We start from the raw sequence: 18091 nt of genomic DNA, 5'->3' as shown, positions 1-18091 counted from the left end.
AGTAAGAATAGGTTTGAAGGTATGACTTGGCAGTCAGGATAACTTGTTCCACTTTTAAAGAACCTGAATTGAATGTTCTGCACTCATCTTCTATAGCTCTTGCAATTTCCTTAAGATCACGTGCTATTTAGAAAAATGAATGTGTCCCACCTTGTCAACTTGCCTGACATGGTATCCTCTCAGCCGTTCATCCATCTAACCACATAACAGTTATTCTTAATCTCCAATATTAGTTAAGAACACTGGGTGTCTTGGTTGTGAATAAGACATAGTTACCTCTTTGATTTTTTTTCCACAGGGAAACGGATTTGTGCAGGAGAAGGCCTGGCACGAATGGAACTGTTTCTATTCCTAACCACCATTTTACAGAACTTCAACCTGAAACCTCTGGTTCACCCAAAGGACATAGATCCAAGTCCAGTGCTCAGTGGAACAACCTTAGTTCCTCCTGATTACCAGCTCTGCTTTATTCCCGCCTGAAAATTAAGTGTCTGGCTCCAGCTGGGACATCCTCTGGGATCATCCTGGGGTTTTAATTCACTGCTTTCCAGGCTGGACACACTGCATTTTAGTCATTTCTTTTGCTTCTCCATAATTTCATATGGACACACATTTTCCAATCTATAGTTTCTGCCCAAATATTTCTTATAGTTCATATTTTCTAAAACACTGTTACCATATGCTATGAAGATATGTACCTGATCCGAATTTAAGTGTGGACTCATTATAAAATAGAAATTACTATTGTAGGATAATTCACAGTCATTTCTCTTCTACACTTTCTTAATAATAAATTGTTTTGGCATACCTATTCTCAGACTTTTCTTCCAATTCAAGTAATAAATGAAAGAAAATGGAGTTCTATTACATCATTTTGGTCCACTTAGTCAGACACACATAGGATATAATAAGATAGTGCCAGAGAAGACAACAAATTGATACACCTGCCACATCCTTCTTTGAAAACATTACACTGGATTATGCTTTCTAGCCTTGGAAGAATATTTTGGACAGTCCCATGTACAACATATTGAACATGGTCTACTATGAGCTCTGAGACCAGCATATACTACAGTAAGGATATGTCTATACCACCATGCTGCACTCTACCATGTACACACTGTAAGGACAAGACACAAGGAAAAACACACCTTTGTAGGGTGGTGGTCATGGCCTGTGTTGCTTTTACCAGAAAGGTAAACATTTTAAATGTACTTCTCTCTACCTGTTTTGACCTTAGAACCAGTCATGTTATTGCTAACCATAAGCTCGGTGTTCCTCTCTTCTTTCTCAGCAAGAATAATGTTCCCAGGAAGTATCAGTTTGTTATTATTTCTAGTTGCTGCTTTCCTTAACCTCTGCACTGAAAGTTAGTAAATAAAAAATGAATCACTCGTGAGCCCTTTCGGTCTTCCTCCCAAAGGAACCTGTTCTCACTTAGCCATTATGTTACTACTTAATGTAGGCATATGTCTGCACATACATCAGTACTCAGACATAAATTCACACAAGGTATGGAACTGATGGTTGGTGTAGAGAATGTGGGTGTTTAAACGCTAAATAATTATATTTTATAGAATTAGCTAGGTATTAGTTTGAAGGTAAGCCTAAAAGGCCCATCCAAAACTAGAAATATGGATTCAATTGTAATATGGTTAAACTTACTTTAAACCAATATATAAAAAAATAAAATTATATTTGGCATATTTTACTACAATTACCAACTGACCATCATACAGTGCAGAAACACAACTGGACAAAAGACAATTAAAACAAGATATATTGAACTCAATATCAGAGCCAATAACAAGGGAACATTACCAATTACTAAAATATTAGGTGGGGTAACTAAGAATGTTATATTTACCTTAACCCTGGGACCTGTTCCACTTTTATTCTGTGTTGACAGACAAGCAAACTCGGGTAGCAATTATTTCTTTTTCATTGCCATTTAAAGTTAAACTTTTTCAAATGTGATTTATTGCTGGGGTTCTTTATTACTACTTTCTGGTTATTCAGCATATCTTCTAAAGTGTGATTAAATCTTTCTATAACTGCCCTGAAGGATTGTGATATATTGCTATACTGTGCTTTATGCAGTAATGTGAAAAACAATATTTCATTTTGCACTGGGATATTTTCAGTCATAATTTGCACAGGTGGTCCCATCATAGACACTTCTAATAAACTGTGTAACTACAGAATCAGCCTTTTCAGAACTTCAAGCAGTTGCCATTGAAATCCTGAGTATTTATCTATGTTACGGTGCAAATACTTTAATTTTCCAGACTCTGAAAAATAGAAGCCATTTATCTTCCAAACTTCATTTCTTTGTGTACCTTTTGAGATACTTCCTGGAGTTAATGCAGTTTGCTTATACAAAGAACAAGTAGGTCATTTTCTGTGGCAATAAATCTCCAACTCCAATAAACCCATGCAGAAAACACACAACTCAGTTATAATATTTATAAGCTGTATGACTACATTGGGCAGACCTACTAATACACTAATTTATTCCCCAGCTATGAGCTTCCTTGTTATTGTGGCTTCATCAGGTCATGTGGTTCTGCTGGATCTTCCATCCACCTCTTTTCCTCCACTCTCTAAAAACTCCAGCCCTACTTGTTCCTTCCACGGCCCAGTCACAGGCTGTAGACTTTATTTGACCAGATAAAATGGAAAGAAGGTTTACATGAAATCATCTAAGCATGTGATCCACTCCTCATCAAGCAGCCCCCCTTGAGGAAGCAGAATAGACATCAGTATACAGAGATCGACAGAAAGTGAGAAAATCCAAAATAAAAAAATCATCATATCCTACTACAAAATCTATACTCAACAAAACTAGAAATTCAACATGAAATGGATAATTTTGTAGACAAATACTGCATACCAAAGTTATATCAAGAGCAGGTAAATTATCTAAGAATCCCATAAGAAAATAGTCATTTTAAAAACCTCCCAAAAACAACAACAACAAAAAAAAAAAAAAAAAAAAAAAAAAAAAAAAAAAAAACAGGACCAGATGGCTTTAGTGCATAATACTACCAGAACTTCAAAAACAACCTAATACCAACATTCCTCAAACTATTCCATAAAATAGAAAGAACACTACTTAATTAATTCTGTGAAGACACAATTACTCTGATACCTAAACTACAAAGTACCCAACAAAAAAGAGAACTTCAAACCAATTTCACTTATAAATATTGATGCAAAAATACTCAATAAAATTTTCACAAACCATATCCAAAAGCACATCAAAAGCATCATTCACCATGATCAAGTAAGATTCATCTCAGGGTTGCAAGGTTGGTTCAATATTAGGAAAATCCATTAACATAATTATCTTTATAAACAAAACTCAAAAAATTTAAATGATTATCTCCTTAGGTTCTGAAAGTTATTTGACAAAATACAACATCCCTTCATGTTAAAAGTACTAGAGAGGCTGCTTGCATGTGAATCTTGGGAGATAGCAGTTTTGACCATCAGCTAGGAGCTGTCAGGAAAGCGGAACGACCTAGGAATCCGCACCATGGCTGCACTGACCTATGAGGATGTGCATGTGAACTTCACTTGTGAGGAGTGGGCTCTGCTGGATCCCTCCCAGAATAGTCTCTACAGAGATGTGATGCTGGAGACATGCAGGAACCTCACTGCTATAGGTATTATATCTGTTATGCTGGACCTCAGCCTTGTGAGTATAAGGAATATGGAAAGAAGCAATGTACCTTCACAAATAACAGTGTCCTTCAAACGAACATAAGAGTCCATACAGAAGAGAAATCCTATAAATGTAATCAGTGCAGCAAACCCTTTCCAAATTTTAGTAGTCTTCAACAACATGAAAGAAATCATCCTAGGAAAAAACTCTATGAATGTAATCACTGTGGTAAAGCCTTTTCAAGTCACAGTTCTCTTCGAATACACAAAAGAACTCATACGGGAGAGAAACCCTATGAGTGCAATGAATGTGGTAAAGCCTTTTCAACTCGTAGTCATCTTCAAATACACAAAAGAACTCACACTGGAGAAAAACCTTATGATTGTAGTGAATGTGGTAAAGCATTTGCAAGTAAAGGTAATCTTCAAACACACTAAAGAACTCACACAGGAGAGAAACCATATTGTTGCAATGAATGTGGTAAAGCCTTTGCTACTCACAGTAATCTTCAAATACATGAAATAATTCACACTGGAGAAAACCCCTATGAATGTAATGAATGTGGTAGAGCCTTTGCATACAGCAGAGCTCTTGAAGCACATGAAAAAACTCACACTGGACAGAAACCCTATGAATGTAACCAATGCAGCAAAGCCTTTGCAAGCCATGCTAGTCTTAGAAATCATCAAAAACATCATACTGGAGAAAAACTCTTTGATTGTACCCAATGTGGTAAAGCTTTTACAAGTCAGAGTATTCTTCACAGGCATGAAAGAACTCACAGTGGTGAGAAACCTTACAACTGTGATCAGTGTGGCAAAGCCTTTGCACTTTGCAGTTATCTTCAAATACACAAAAGAACTCACACTGGAGAAAAACCATATCAATGTAATCAGTGTGGTAAAGCCTTTACAAGTCGTGCTAATCTTTAAAACCATGAAAAACATCACACTGGAGAGAAACCCTATGGATGTAACCAATGTGGTAAAGCCTTTGTATGTAGTAGTAGTCTTCAAGTACATGAGAGAACTCACACTGGAGAGAAACCTTATGAGTGTAATCAGTGTGGCAAAGCCTTTACAAGTCGCAGTTATATTCAAATACATGAAAGAACTCACACTGGAGAGAAACCCTATGGATGCAAGCAATGTGGTAAAGCCTTTGCATATAGCAGTAGTCTTCAAATACATGAAAGAAGTCACACTGGAGAGAAACTTTATGATTGTAATCAGTGTGGTAAAGCTTTTGCAAGTCACAGTTATCTTCAAATACACAAAAGAGTTCATACTGGAGAAAAACCGTATGGATGTAACCAATGTGGTGAAGCGTTTGCAATTCGTGCTAGTCTTCAGAATCATAAAAATATTCATACTGGAGAAAAACCTTATGGATGTAACCAATGTGGTAAGGTGTTTGCACGTTGTAGTAACCTTCAAATACATGAAAGAATTCATACTGGAGAAAAACCCTATGGTTGTAAGCAGTGTGGTAAAGCCTTTTTATTAAAGCGTGATCTTCAAATACATGAAAGAATTCACACTGGAGAGAAACCCTATGGTTGTAAACAATGTGGTAAAGCCTTTGTATGTAGTAGCAGTCTTAAAATGCATGAGAGAACTCACACTGGAGAGAAACCTTGTGAATGTAATCAGTGTGGCAAAGCCTTTGCAAGTCACAGTTATCTTCAAACACACAAAAGAGTCCATACTGGAGAGAAACCATATGAATGTAATCATTGTGGTAAAGCCTTTGTAAGTCATAGTTATCTCCAAGTACACAAAAGGGTTCACACTGGACAGAACCCAAATGAATGCAATCAGTGTGGTAAAGTCTTTGTAAGTCACAGTTATCTTCAAATACACAAAAGACTTCACACTGGAGAAAAACCGTATAGATGTAATCAATGTGGTAAAGCCTTTACATATAACCGAGATCTTCATAGGCATGAAATAATTCACACTGGGGAGAAGCCGTATGGATGTAATCAGTGTGGTAAAGCCTTTTCAAGTCACAGTTATCTTCAAACACACAAAAGAGTTCATGCTAGAGTGAAACCTTAAGAATGTAACCAATGTGGTAAAGCCTTTGCATATCGCACTAGTCTTTGTAATCACACACACACACACACACAAACACACACACACACACACACACACAAAATCATACTGAATAGAAATCCTATGCGCAATAAAAGCTTGGCTCATGAGTATAATCTTGAAACACATCACAGACCCAATATTGAGAAAAGTCAGTGACATAATGCCTCTATGTGTCGTAGTCTTCTTTAAAGTCATGAAAGTATTTATACTGGAAATAATCACTATTAATCTAATAAATGCACCATGCCTTGCACACCAAGCACATTTTTCCCACTGAGCCATCTTCTGGTGCTTATAGAAGATGAGCAGAACTATTTCATCCTGAAAATTTGTCTTGTTTTCTTATTATGTACAAATTGTCACCCAAGAATAGAAGACGTCAATAATTTGAATAATAAAATGTATTTGCAAATGAGAAAAAAAACAAAAAAAAAGTACTAGAGAGATCAGGAATTTAAGGCCCATATCTAAACATAGTAAAAAGCAATTTACAGCTAACCAAAATCCAATATTAAATTAAGTGGAGAAATATTGAAGGAATCCCACTAAAATCAGGGACAAGACAAGGATGACCACTCTCCCAATATGTATTCAATATAGTACTAGAAGTTGTAGCTAAAGCAATAAGACAACAAAAGGAGGTTGGGGGATACAAATTGAAAAAGAAAAATTCAAGGACTCACAGCCTGCTGGGCACCCAGAAGACCCTCAGAAGGACTCTCGCACCTGAACCCACTATGAGTTCCCAATTCTTTTGCACTTACTATTCTGGGAGAAGCTGGCAGGAACTCTAAGGGCACAAATAGCATGGGGATGACTGGAAACGGTCTGCTTTACCCCAGAAACAAATTTGGGCCACCATCATCAGGAATAACAGATTACCTGCAGAGAGCTGAACACCCAGGAGCAATTTTTCTCCTGAACCCAAGGGCCCACAGACCCACAGCTTAGACAAGCTCCAGTTAGAGACAACAAGATGACCTAACATCACAGATAATAAGATAACAAGAGTCAAGCTCAATAACCTAAGCAATGGAACCAAAACAACCTGGCAACATCAGAATCCAGTTCTCCCACCAAAGTAAGTAGTGGAAATCCCAACACACAAGAAAAAGAAAATTTGAACTTAAAATCATCCTTCTTGATGATGATGGAGGTCCTCGAGAAGTATATAAATAACTCCCTTAAAGAATTACAGGAGAACCAAGAGAACACACAAAAACAAGTAGAATCCCTTAAAAAGGAAACACAAAAATCACTTGAAGAGTTACAGGAAAATACAACCAAACAGGTGAAGGTATTTAAAACAGAAATAGAAACAATAAAGAAATCACAAAAGGAGACAAGCCTGGAGATAGAATACCTAAGAAAGAGATCAGGAATCATAGATGCAAGCATCACCAATATACAAGAGATGGAAGAGAGAATCTCAGGGGAAAATGATAACATAGAAAACATTGACAGATCAGTCAGAGAAAGTGCAAAAATCAAGCAGTTCCTAACCCAAAATATCCAGGGTATCCAGGACACATGGATAATAAGTATAAAAATGTAAGGATAATAAGGACATAAGAGAGCAAAGACTCCAAAGTAAAAGGCATACTAATACCTTCAACAAAATCATACACAAAAACTTCCCTAACATAAAGAAAAAGATGTCCATGAACATACAAGAAGACTACAATAACTCCAATTAGATTGGACCAGAAAAGAAATTCCCCCCAACATATAATAGTCAAAACACCAAATATGCAAAAGAGAAGGATAATAAAAACAGGAAGAAAAAGAGAACAAGTAACATATTCAGGCAGACGAATCAGAATTACACCAGACTTCTCAAAAGAAACTATGAAAGTTAGAAGATACTGGACAGATGTCATACAGACACTACCAACAAAGGCTACTTACTATATCCAGCAAACTCTCAATTACCAGAGATTGAGAAACCAAGATATTACAAGACAAAACCAAATTTCCACAATATTTGTCCACAATCCCAGCCCTAAAAAGGATAATAAAAGGAAAACTCCAGAAAAAAAAGAAAAACTACACCTTAGGAAAAGCAAGAAATTATCTTCTTGCAACAAAACCAAAAGAAGAAAAGCACAGAAACAAAATTTTTCCATTAACAACAAAAATAGCAGGAAAAACAATCACTATTTCTTAATATCTCTTAATACCAATGGACTCAATTTTCCAATAAAAAGACATAGACTATCAGACTGGATATGTAAACAGGACCCAGCATTTTGCTACATACAGGAAACTCATCTCAGCAACAAAGACAGGCACTGCCTCAGAGAAAAGCGCAGGAGTATCCATCCTAATATTGAATAAAATAGATTTTCAACCAAAAGTCATGCCAAAAAAGATAATGAATGACACTTTTTACTCATCAAAGGAAAAAATCTATCAAGATGAACTTGCAATCCTGAACATCTATGCTCCAAATACAAGGACACCCACATTCATTAAAAAAAAAAAAAACTCTATTAAAGTCAAAGTATGTATTGCACTATACACAGTAATAGTGGGAGATTTAAACACCCCACTTTCATCAGTGGACAGATCATGAAAGTAGAAACATAACAGAGACACAGTGAAACTAAAAAAAGTTATGAAACACATAAATTTAACAGACAACTATAGAATATTTCATCCTAAAACAAAAGAATATACCTTCTTCTCAGCATATCACACTTTCCCCAAAACTGACCATATAGTTAATCACAACACAGGCCTCAACAGGTACAAGAACATTGAAATAACCCCATGCATTCTTTCAGATCACTATGGACGAAGGCTTGTCTTCAACAACAAAAAGTCCACATACACATAGAAGCTGAACAATGCTTTACTCAATGATAGCTTGGTCAAGAAAGAAATAAAGAAAGAAATCAAAGACTTTTTAGAATTTATGAAAATGAATGCACAACATACCCAAATCTATGAGATACAAGAAAAGCAGTGCTAAGAGGTAAACTCATAGCTCTGAGTGCCTCCAAAAAGAAACTAAATACAGCATAGACTAACAGCTTGACAGCACACCTGAAAGCTCTAGAACATATAAGAAGGACACAAGCACCATAATGTTTATAGCAGCTTTATTTATAATACCCAAAGGCTGGAAAGAACCCAAATGTTATTCAACAGTGGAATGAATACTGAAATTGGTTCATTTACACAAAGGAATACTACTCAGATATTAAAAACAATGACTTTGTGAAATTCCTAGGCAAATGGATGGAACTTGAAGCTATCATCCTGAGTGAGAAAACCGGTCACAAAAGAATACAACATGGTATGCACTCACTAATAAGTGGATACTATTCCTAAAAAGCTCTGGATACCAAGAAACAATTCACAGACCTTATGAAGCTCAAAAAGAATAAAGGCCAGAATGTGGATGCCTCAGTCCTTCTTAGAAGGGGAAACATATCACTCATGGGAAGAAATAATGGGACAAACAGAAGCAGAGATTGAAAAAAAAATCCAGAGACTGACTCACTTGAAGATTCACCCCATATGCAGTCACCAAACCCAGGCACTGCTTATGGTGCCAAAAAGTGCTTACTGTCAGGAGCCTGATATGGTTGCCTCTTTAGAGATTCTGCCAGAATCATACAGGTACAGTTGAGGAATCTTGCAGCTAATCATTAGACTAAGCCTGGGGATCTAATAAGGGAGCTGGAGAAAGAACTGAAGAGCAGAAAGAGTTTGCAACTTTATGGAAAGAACAACATTATCAACCAAACAAACCCTCCAGAACTCCTAGAGACTTAAACACCAACCAATCAGCACACATGGGACCCATAGCTCCAGATGCGTATGTATCAGAGGAGAGCATTTTCTGGAATCACTGGGAGAAGAGGCCTTTGGTCTGGTGAAGACATGTTCTCCCAGTATAGGAGAACACCGGGGAGCTGAAGTGGGAGAGAGTGGTTGAAAGAGGGAGCACCTTCATGTAAGAAAGTGAAGGAGGCTTGGACTGCCCCAGAAACAACTCACAAACTGTGTGAAGTTCAAGAAAATAAAACATTATGCTCAATCCTTACACACTCAGAAAACGTTGACTAATTCTGGGTTACATCCTGTTTTACATGAACTTTTTGCTCATTGTAACTAGTAAGACCTTAATGCAGAGTATCAAACCTTAAAAAAAAAAAAAAAAAAAAGCTTAAAAATTTGTACATTTATCTTTGTTTTTTTTTAAATAAAGTTCTTCAATAAAAAAAGAAAAAAAAGAAAGTGAAGAAGGAGGGGAATGGAATTGAGGGAAAGATGATAATATTTGAAATGTAAATACAGAGGATATCCAATAAAAATGTTAAAAAATAATTTTAAAAGAATATTTTTAGGAAAAATTAGACTCAGGCAAAAATAATTAATTTTAAAAAACAAAAAAAAGTTTTATCCATCATGATCATGTAAGTTTCATCCCAGGGACTCAGGGATGGCTCAATATATAAAATTCCATCAATGGAATCCACTATATAAACAAACTCAAAAAAAAAACAAAACACATGATCATCTCGTTAGACCCTGACAAAATTCAATACCCCTTCATGATAAAATTTTTGGAAATATCAGAAATTCAAGGCCCATACCAAAACATAGTAATATGTAGCAAACCAGTAGGTAACATCAAAATAAATGGAGAAAAACTGGAAGCAATCCCACTAAAATCGGGGACTAGACAAGGCTGCCCACTCTACGCCTACCTATTCAATATAGTACTGAAAGTCTTATCTAGAGCAATTAGAAAACAAAGGAGGTCAAAAGGATACAAATTGGAAGAAAAAAAGCCAAAATATCACTATTAACAGATGATATGATAGTATACTTAAGTGACCTCAAAAATTCCACCAGAAAACTCCTATAGCTGATAAACACCTTCAGCAAAGTGGCTGGATATAAGGTTAACTCAAACAAATTAGTATGCTTCCTCTACTCAAAGGATTAAAGAAATGAAACCCTTCACAATAGTCACAAACAATATAAAATACCTTACTGTGACCCTAACCAAGCAAGTGAACAATTTGTATGAAAAGAACTTTAAGTCTCTGAAAAAGAAAATTGAAGAAGACCTCAGAAGGTTCAATGATCTCTCATGCTCATGGATTGGAAGGATCAACATAGTAAAAATGGCCATCTTGCCAAAAACAATCTACAGATTCAATGTAATTCCCATCAAAATTACAACTCAATACATTATAGAGTTAGACAGAAAAATTGCAAATTCACTTGGAATAACAAAAAAACAGCATATGTACAAGAGGATGGCCTTATCAAGCATCAAAGAGAAAAGGCCCTTGGCCCTGTGAAGGCTCAATGCATTCAATGTAGGGGAATGCCAGGGTGGAGATATGGGAGGGAGTTGCTGAGAGGGTGGGGATTCACTCTAATAGAGGCAAGGGGAGGGAGAAGTGATATGGGGATTCTAGAGGAGAAACTGGGAAAGTGGCTAATACTTGAAATGTAAGTAAAGAAAATATCCAATAAAAGGTTTAGGTTAAAAAAAACATTATAGAGCCAGAGAACAGAGAGATCTCTGCTGAGTGCACATAGAAAGCGCACCACTGCGCTCCCTGATCCAGGGACGAGGAACACAACACTAGAACCTCTGTTTCTACCCAGCGAATTTGGGGCTCAGAACAGGGCTCGGCCCATCTGCCACCTGGACCAATGGAGAACCAGGGACACAGACCAGATACAAGGGAAAGGAAAGAACATATCACTAACAACAAGATGGCAAGAGGAAAGCAAAAGAGTATATTCCAGGGAAACCAAGACAACCAGGCAACAGCAGTACCGAGCTCTCCCATAACAGCAAACATCGGAATGCCAAACAATCCAAAAAAAGGAGATGCAGACCTGAAATCATACCTCAAGATGCTGATAGAGATACTTAAACAAGAACGGGATGAAAAGCAAAAAGATTCAGAAGCTTTTGAAGAGGAAACAAGAAAGACACTCAAAGAACTCAAAGAACTAGAGGAAAACAGAACCAAAGAAATGAAAGAATGGTAGAGGGAAATTAAAACAGAAATTGACACAATAAAGAAAACACTAAAACAGATAACCCTAGAGGTAGAACACCTAAAAAAAAAATCAGGAGTCAGAGAAGCAAGCATTTCCAATAGATTACAAGAGATGGAAGAGAGACTCTCGCGGGCAGAAGACAAGATTGCAAACATAGACAAAACAGCCAGAGAAGATGCAAAAAACAAAAAACTTTTAACCCAAAATGTCCAGGAAATCCAAGACACAATGAGAAGACCGAACCTAAGGACAATAGGAATAGAAGAGGGAGGAGAGTATCAACTAAGAGGCACAGTAAATATCTTCAACAAAATCATAGAAGAAAACTTCCCTACCCTCAAGAATGAGATGACCACGAGCATAAAAGAAGCCTACAGAACTCCAAATAGGTTGGACCAGAAAAGAAATACCTCCTGACACATAATAGTCAAAACACCAAGTGCCCAAAGCAAAGAAAGAATACTAAAAGCAGTAAGGGCAAAGGTCAGGTAACATATAAAGTCAGACCAATCAGAATCACACCCGATTTCTCAACAGAGACTATGAAAGCTAGAAGAGCCTGGACAGACATCATGCACACCCTAAGAGAGCACAAGTGCCAGCCGAAGCTGCTATACCCAGCAAAACTATCAATCACCATAGATAAAGAGATGAAGATATTACAAGACAAATCTAAATTTACACAATATCTGACCACAAACCCAGCACTACAACGAATTATAGGTGGAAAACCCAATACAATGAGGGAAAAAACAGCCTAGTAAGAACAAGAAAACTCCTAAACAAGAAAACAAAAAAAAAAGACACAGACACAACTCAACCCACAAAATCAATAATGGCAGGAAACATAAACAACTATTCCTTGATATCTATTAACATAAATGGACTCAACTCCCCAATAAAGAGACATAGGCTATCAGACTGGATACATAAACAAAATCCAGCCTTTTGCTGCATACAGAAAACTCATCTCAGAGACAGAGACAGACACTATCTCAGAGTAAAAGGGTGGGAAAAAGACTTCCAAGCAAACAGCTCCAAGAAGCAAGCTGGAGTGGCTATTCAAATATCGAATAAAGTAAATTTCCAACCAAAAGTTATCAAAAAAGATAAGGAAGGACACTTTTTACTCATTACCGGGGAAATCGGTCAGGAGGAACTCTCAATTCTTAACATATATGCTCCAAATACAAAAGCACCCACATTCATAAAAGAAACCCTACTAAAGCTCAAAAAATACATTTCATCCCACACAATAATAGTGAGAGACTTTAATACCCCAATCTCACCAATGCACCGATCATGGAAACAGAAACTGAACAAGGACACTGAAAAGCTAGCAGAGACTTTGAACCAACAAGAATTAATAGATATCTACAGAACATATCATCCTAAAGTAAAAGAATACACCTTCTTCTCAGCACTCCATGGCACCTTCTCGAAAATTGACCACATGATTGGACACAGATCGAGCCTCAATCTATATAAGAAGATTGAAATACTCACAGGCATCCTCTCAGATCACCATGGTCTACGGCTAGTCTTTAACAACAACAAAGACAACAAAAAGCCTACGTTCATATGGAAACTAAACAACGCTCTGTTAAACGATAGCAGGGCAACAGAAGAAATAAAGAAAGAAATTAAGGACTTTCTAGAATTCAACAAAAATGGAAACACAACATACCCAAACCTATGGGATGCAATGAAAGCAGTACTGAGAGGAAAACTCATAGCCCTAAGTGCTTCCAAAAAGAAACTGGAGAGAGCTTACATCAGCAACCTGACAGCACAGCTAAAAGCCCTAAATCAAAAGGAAGCAGATATACCCAAGAAGAGTAGACAGCAAGAAATAATCAAAATTAGGGCAGAAATAGACCAAATAGAAACAAAAAGAACCATTGAAAAAATCAACAAAACCAAGAGTTGGTTCTTTGAGAAAATCAACAGGATTGATAAACCCCTAGCCAGACTAACTAGAGGGCAAAGAGGGAGTATACAACTTAACAAAATCAGAAAGGAAAGTGGAGACATAACAACTGAAACTGAAGAAATTCAAGAAATCATCAGATCCTACTACCAAAATTTATACTCCACAAAATTGGAAAATCTGGAGGAAATGGATGAATTCCTAGACAGATACAAGTCCCAAAGTTAAACCAGGACCAAGTAAACCATCTAAATGACCATAAAACACCTAAAGAAATAGAAGAAGTCATCAAAAGCCTCCCAACCAACAAAAGCCCAGGTCCAGACGGGTTCAGTGCAGAATTTTATCAGATATTTATTAGGGATATAACACAAATACTCTCCAAACTATTCCAAAAGATAGAATCAGATGGAATACTACCCAACTCATTTTTTGAGCCTACAATAACCCTCGTACCTAAACCACACAAAGACCCTACAAGGAAAGAGAACTTCAGACCAATCTCACTTACGAACATTGACGCAAAAATACTCAACAAAATCCTTGCAAACTGAATCCAAGAACACATCAAAACCATCATTCATCATGACCAATTAGGCTTCATCCCTAGGATGCAGGGATGGTTTAATATAAGGAAATCCATCAACGTAATCCACCATATAAACAAACTCAAAGAACAAAATCACATGGTCATCTCACTAGATGCTGAGAAAGCATTTGACAAAATTCAACACTTCTTCATGTTAAAAGTCCTGGAAAATTCAGGAATCCAAGGTCCATACTTAAACATAATAAAAACAATATACAGTAAACCAACAGCCAACATCAAACTTAACAGTGGGAAACTTGAAGCAATCCCACTAAAATCAGGGACTCGACAAGGCTGCCCACTCTCCCCCTACCTATTCAACATAGTACTGGAAGTCCTGATTGGAGCAATTAGACAGCAAAAGGAGATCAAGGGGATACAAATCAGAAAGGATGAGGTAAAAACATCACTCTTTGCCTATGACATGATAGTGTACTTAAGTGACCCCAAAAACTCCACCAGAGAACTCCTACAGCTGATAAACAAGTTCAGCAAAGTGGCTGGATACAAAATCAACTCAAACAAATCAGTAGCCTTCCTATACTCAAAGGACAAACATGTGGAGAACGAAATTAGAAAAAAGGTACCCTTCACAATTGTCACAAAAACTATGAAATACCTTGGTGTGACTCTAACTAAGCAAGTGAAGGACCTGTATGACAAGAACTTCAAACCTCTATAGAAGGGAATTGAGGAGGATCTTAGAAAATGGAAAGATCTCCCATGCTCATGGATTGGAAAGATCAAAATCTTAAAAATGGCCATCCTACCAAAAGCAATCTATAGATTCAACGCAATCCCCATCAAAATTCCAACACAGTTCTTCATGGAATTGGAAAGATCAATGTGCAATTTCATGTGGAACAACAAAAGACCTAGAATAGCGAAATCCATCCTCAACAACAGAAAAATATCTGCGGAATCACTATCCCTGACCTCAAGCTATATTACAAAGCAATTGTGCTGAAAACTGCATGGTTCTGGTACAGAAATAGGCATGTGGATCAATGGAATAGAATAGAAGATCCAGAAATGAGCCCTCACATATATGGTCACGTGTTTTTTGACAAAGGAGCAGTAAACATTCAATGGAAAAAGGACAGCCTATTCAACAAATGGTGCTGGTCCAACTGGCACTCAGCATGCAAAAGAATGAAAATAGACCCTTTCTTATCTCCTTGTACAAAGCTCAAGGGTAAGTGGATCAAAGATCTCCACATTAAACCAGATACACTGAAACTATTAGATGAGAAAGTAGGGAAAACTTTAGAACGTATAGGCACAGGAGAAAATTTCCTGAACAAAACACCAATGGCTCAAGCTCTAAGGTCAAATATTAACAAATGGGACTTAATGAGGTTGCAAAGTTTCTGTAAGGCTGAGGACATTGTCAAAAAAACAAAACAGCAGCCAAAAGAATGGGAAAAGATTTTTACCAACTCCACATCAGATAAAGGCCTAATATCTAAGGTATACAAAGAACTCCAAAAGCTAGACACCAGAGAATCAAATAACCCTATTAAAAAATGGGGTACAGAGCTAAACAAAATTTTCTCAGTTGAGGAATATCGAATGGCTGAGAAATATCTGAGGAAGTACTCGACATCCTTAGCCATCAGGGAAATGCAAATCAAAACAACCCTGAGATTCCACCTCACACCAGTCAGATTGGCCAAGATCCAAAACTCAGATGACAACAAATGCTGGTGAGGTTGCGGAGAAAGAGGAACCCTTCTCCACTGTTGGTGGGGTTGCAAACTAATACAACCACTCTGAAAATCAGTCTGGCGATACCTCAGAAAATTGGACATAATACTACCTGAAGACCCAGCTTTTCCACTTCTGGGCATATACCCCAGAGACACCTTAGTACACAACCAAGATATGTGCACCACAATGTTCATAGCAGCTCTATATAATAGCCAGAAGCTGGAAGGAACCCAGATGTCCTTCAGAAGATGAATGGATACAAAAATTGTTGTACATTTACACAATGGAATACTACTCAGCCACCAGAAACAGTGACTTGACCAAATTCTTAAGAAAATGGCTGCATCTAGAGAATATCATTCTGAGTGAGATAACCCAGTCACAAAAGAACAGACATAATATGCAGTCACTGATATTGGGATGCTAACCCCAGAGGCCTGCACTGCTCCAGAAACAACTCACAGACCATATGAAGTCTAAGAAATAAAGAAAACAAAACAAAACAAAACAAAAAAATCTTTATACAACAAGAAAACTTTGACTATTTCCATGTTGCATTTTGTTTTACATGTGCTTTATGCCCACTGTATCTATTAAGTTTTCAATGCATACTGTCAAGCCTATGAAAAAAACCAAGTACTGACTAACAAATATATTCATACAGTGTTATGTTAAAATTATTTTAAAATCTGAAAAAACAGTACTGACAAAAATGTATAATTTTAAACAAAAATGTTTAAAATCTGTACGTTTATCTTTGTTTTGTAAAATAAAGTTGTTTTTAAAAAATGGGATACAGAGCTACACAGAGACTTCTCAATGGAGGAATATCAAATGACTGAGAAGCACCTAAGGAAATGCTCAACATCCCTAGTCATCAGAGAAATGCAAATCAAAGCAACCCTAAGATTCCACCTCACACCAGTCAGAATGGCTAAGATCAAAAATTCAGGTGACTGCAGATGCTGGCAAGGATTAAGAGAAAGAGGAACACTTTTCCACTGTTGGTAGGATTTTGAACTGGTACAATCACTCTGGAAATCAGTCTGGCCATTCCTCAGAAAATTGGACATAGTACTGCCTGAGAACCCATATATAACACTCCTGGGCATATACCTAAAAGTAGCTCCAACATCTAACAACAACACATGCTCAACAATCTTCATAACAGGCTTATTTATAATAGACTAAAGCTGGATAGAACCCAGATGTTCTTCAACAGAGGAATGGAAACAGAAATTGTGGTACATATACACAATGGAGTACTAGTTAGCTATTAAAAACAACGAGTTCATGTAATTCCTAGGCAAATGGATGGAACAGGAAGCTATCATCCATAATGATGTAACCCAGTCACCGAAGAACACTCATGGTATGCACTCATTTATAAGGGGATACTAGACCCCCCAAAAAAACAAAGCTCAGAATGCCCAAGAAACCATCCACAGAACTTATGAAGCTCAAGAAGAAGGATGATCAGAATGTGGATGCCTCAATCCTTCTTAGAAGGGAGAACAAAACAGGGGAGAAAATACAAGGTCAAAGAGAAGACTGGGATTGAAGAAAAGATCAACAGAGACTGTCTCACATGGAGAACCACCCCATATGCGGCCACCAGTCCCAAGCACTATTGCTGACACCAAAAAGTGTTTACTGGCAGTAACCAGACATGGATGTCTCCTCAGAGGCTCTCCCAGAGTCATGTAGCTACAGATGAGGATGTTTGCAGCTAACCATCAGACTGAACACGGGGACCCTAATGAAGGAGCTAGAGAAAAGGCTGAAAGAGCTAAAAGGTTTGCACCCTCATTGGAAGAACAACATCATCAACAGCCAAGGCACTGAGATGGAGAGGGTGATTGGGAGAAGTAACACCTTTTTGAAAGCAAGTTGAGGAGGAGAAGGGAAGGGATTTGGAGGAGGTGTCACATTTGAAATAGAGAATATCCAATAAAATTGGGAAAAGGAGAGGGAAAGGCTGTCTTACTCTGATGCATTCAAGACACTTTCCTCCTACTTGATTGCCTCATCTAGACTAAATAAAAGAGAAGGTG

The 18091-nt window shown here is 37.3% G+C and overlaps 1 protein-coding gene and 1 pseudogene across 3 annotated transcripts in view; both read left to right on the top strand.

Annotated features, from left to right (window-relative positions):
* The window catches only part of LOC308417124 (cytochrome P450 2C37-like), a gene marked incomplete at both ends in the record, with an annotated part of 33969 nt that extends 33489 nt beyond the window's left edge, over nucleotides 1-480 (top strand). For both annotated transcript variants that reach the window (XM_080912251.1, XM_080912250.1), the window contains one exon: nucleotides 299-480. In XM_080912251.1, the coding sequence (XP_080768377.1) occupies nucleotides 299-480 (182 nt within the window). The remainder of the gene's footprint in view (nucleotides 1-298) is intronic.
* Nucleotides 481-3538: 3058 nt separating this feature from the next.
* LOC308417017 lies at nucleotides 3539-5727 on the top strand (annotated as a pseudogene). Its single transcript has 3 exons — nucleotides 3539-4453; nucleotides 5077-5239; nucleotides 5414-5727. The product of its transcript is annotated as an uncharacterized misc_RNA (transcript).
* Nucleotides 5728-18091: the final 12364 nt, after the last annotated feature.

This window comes from Micromys minutus (genome assembly GCF_963924665.1).
Source record: "Micromys minutus genome assembly, chromosome: 2".
In the NCBI taxonomy this organism is placed as follows: Eukaryota; Metazoa; Chordata; class Mammalia; order Rodentia; family Muridae; genus Micromys; species Micromys minutus.
The sequence above is the reverse complement of the archived record's forward strand: the minus strand, read 5'-3'. Positions and strand labels throughout refer to the sequence as shown.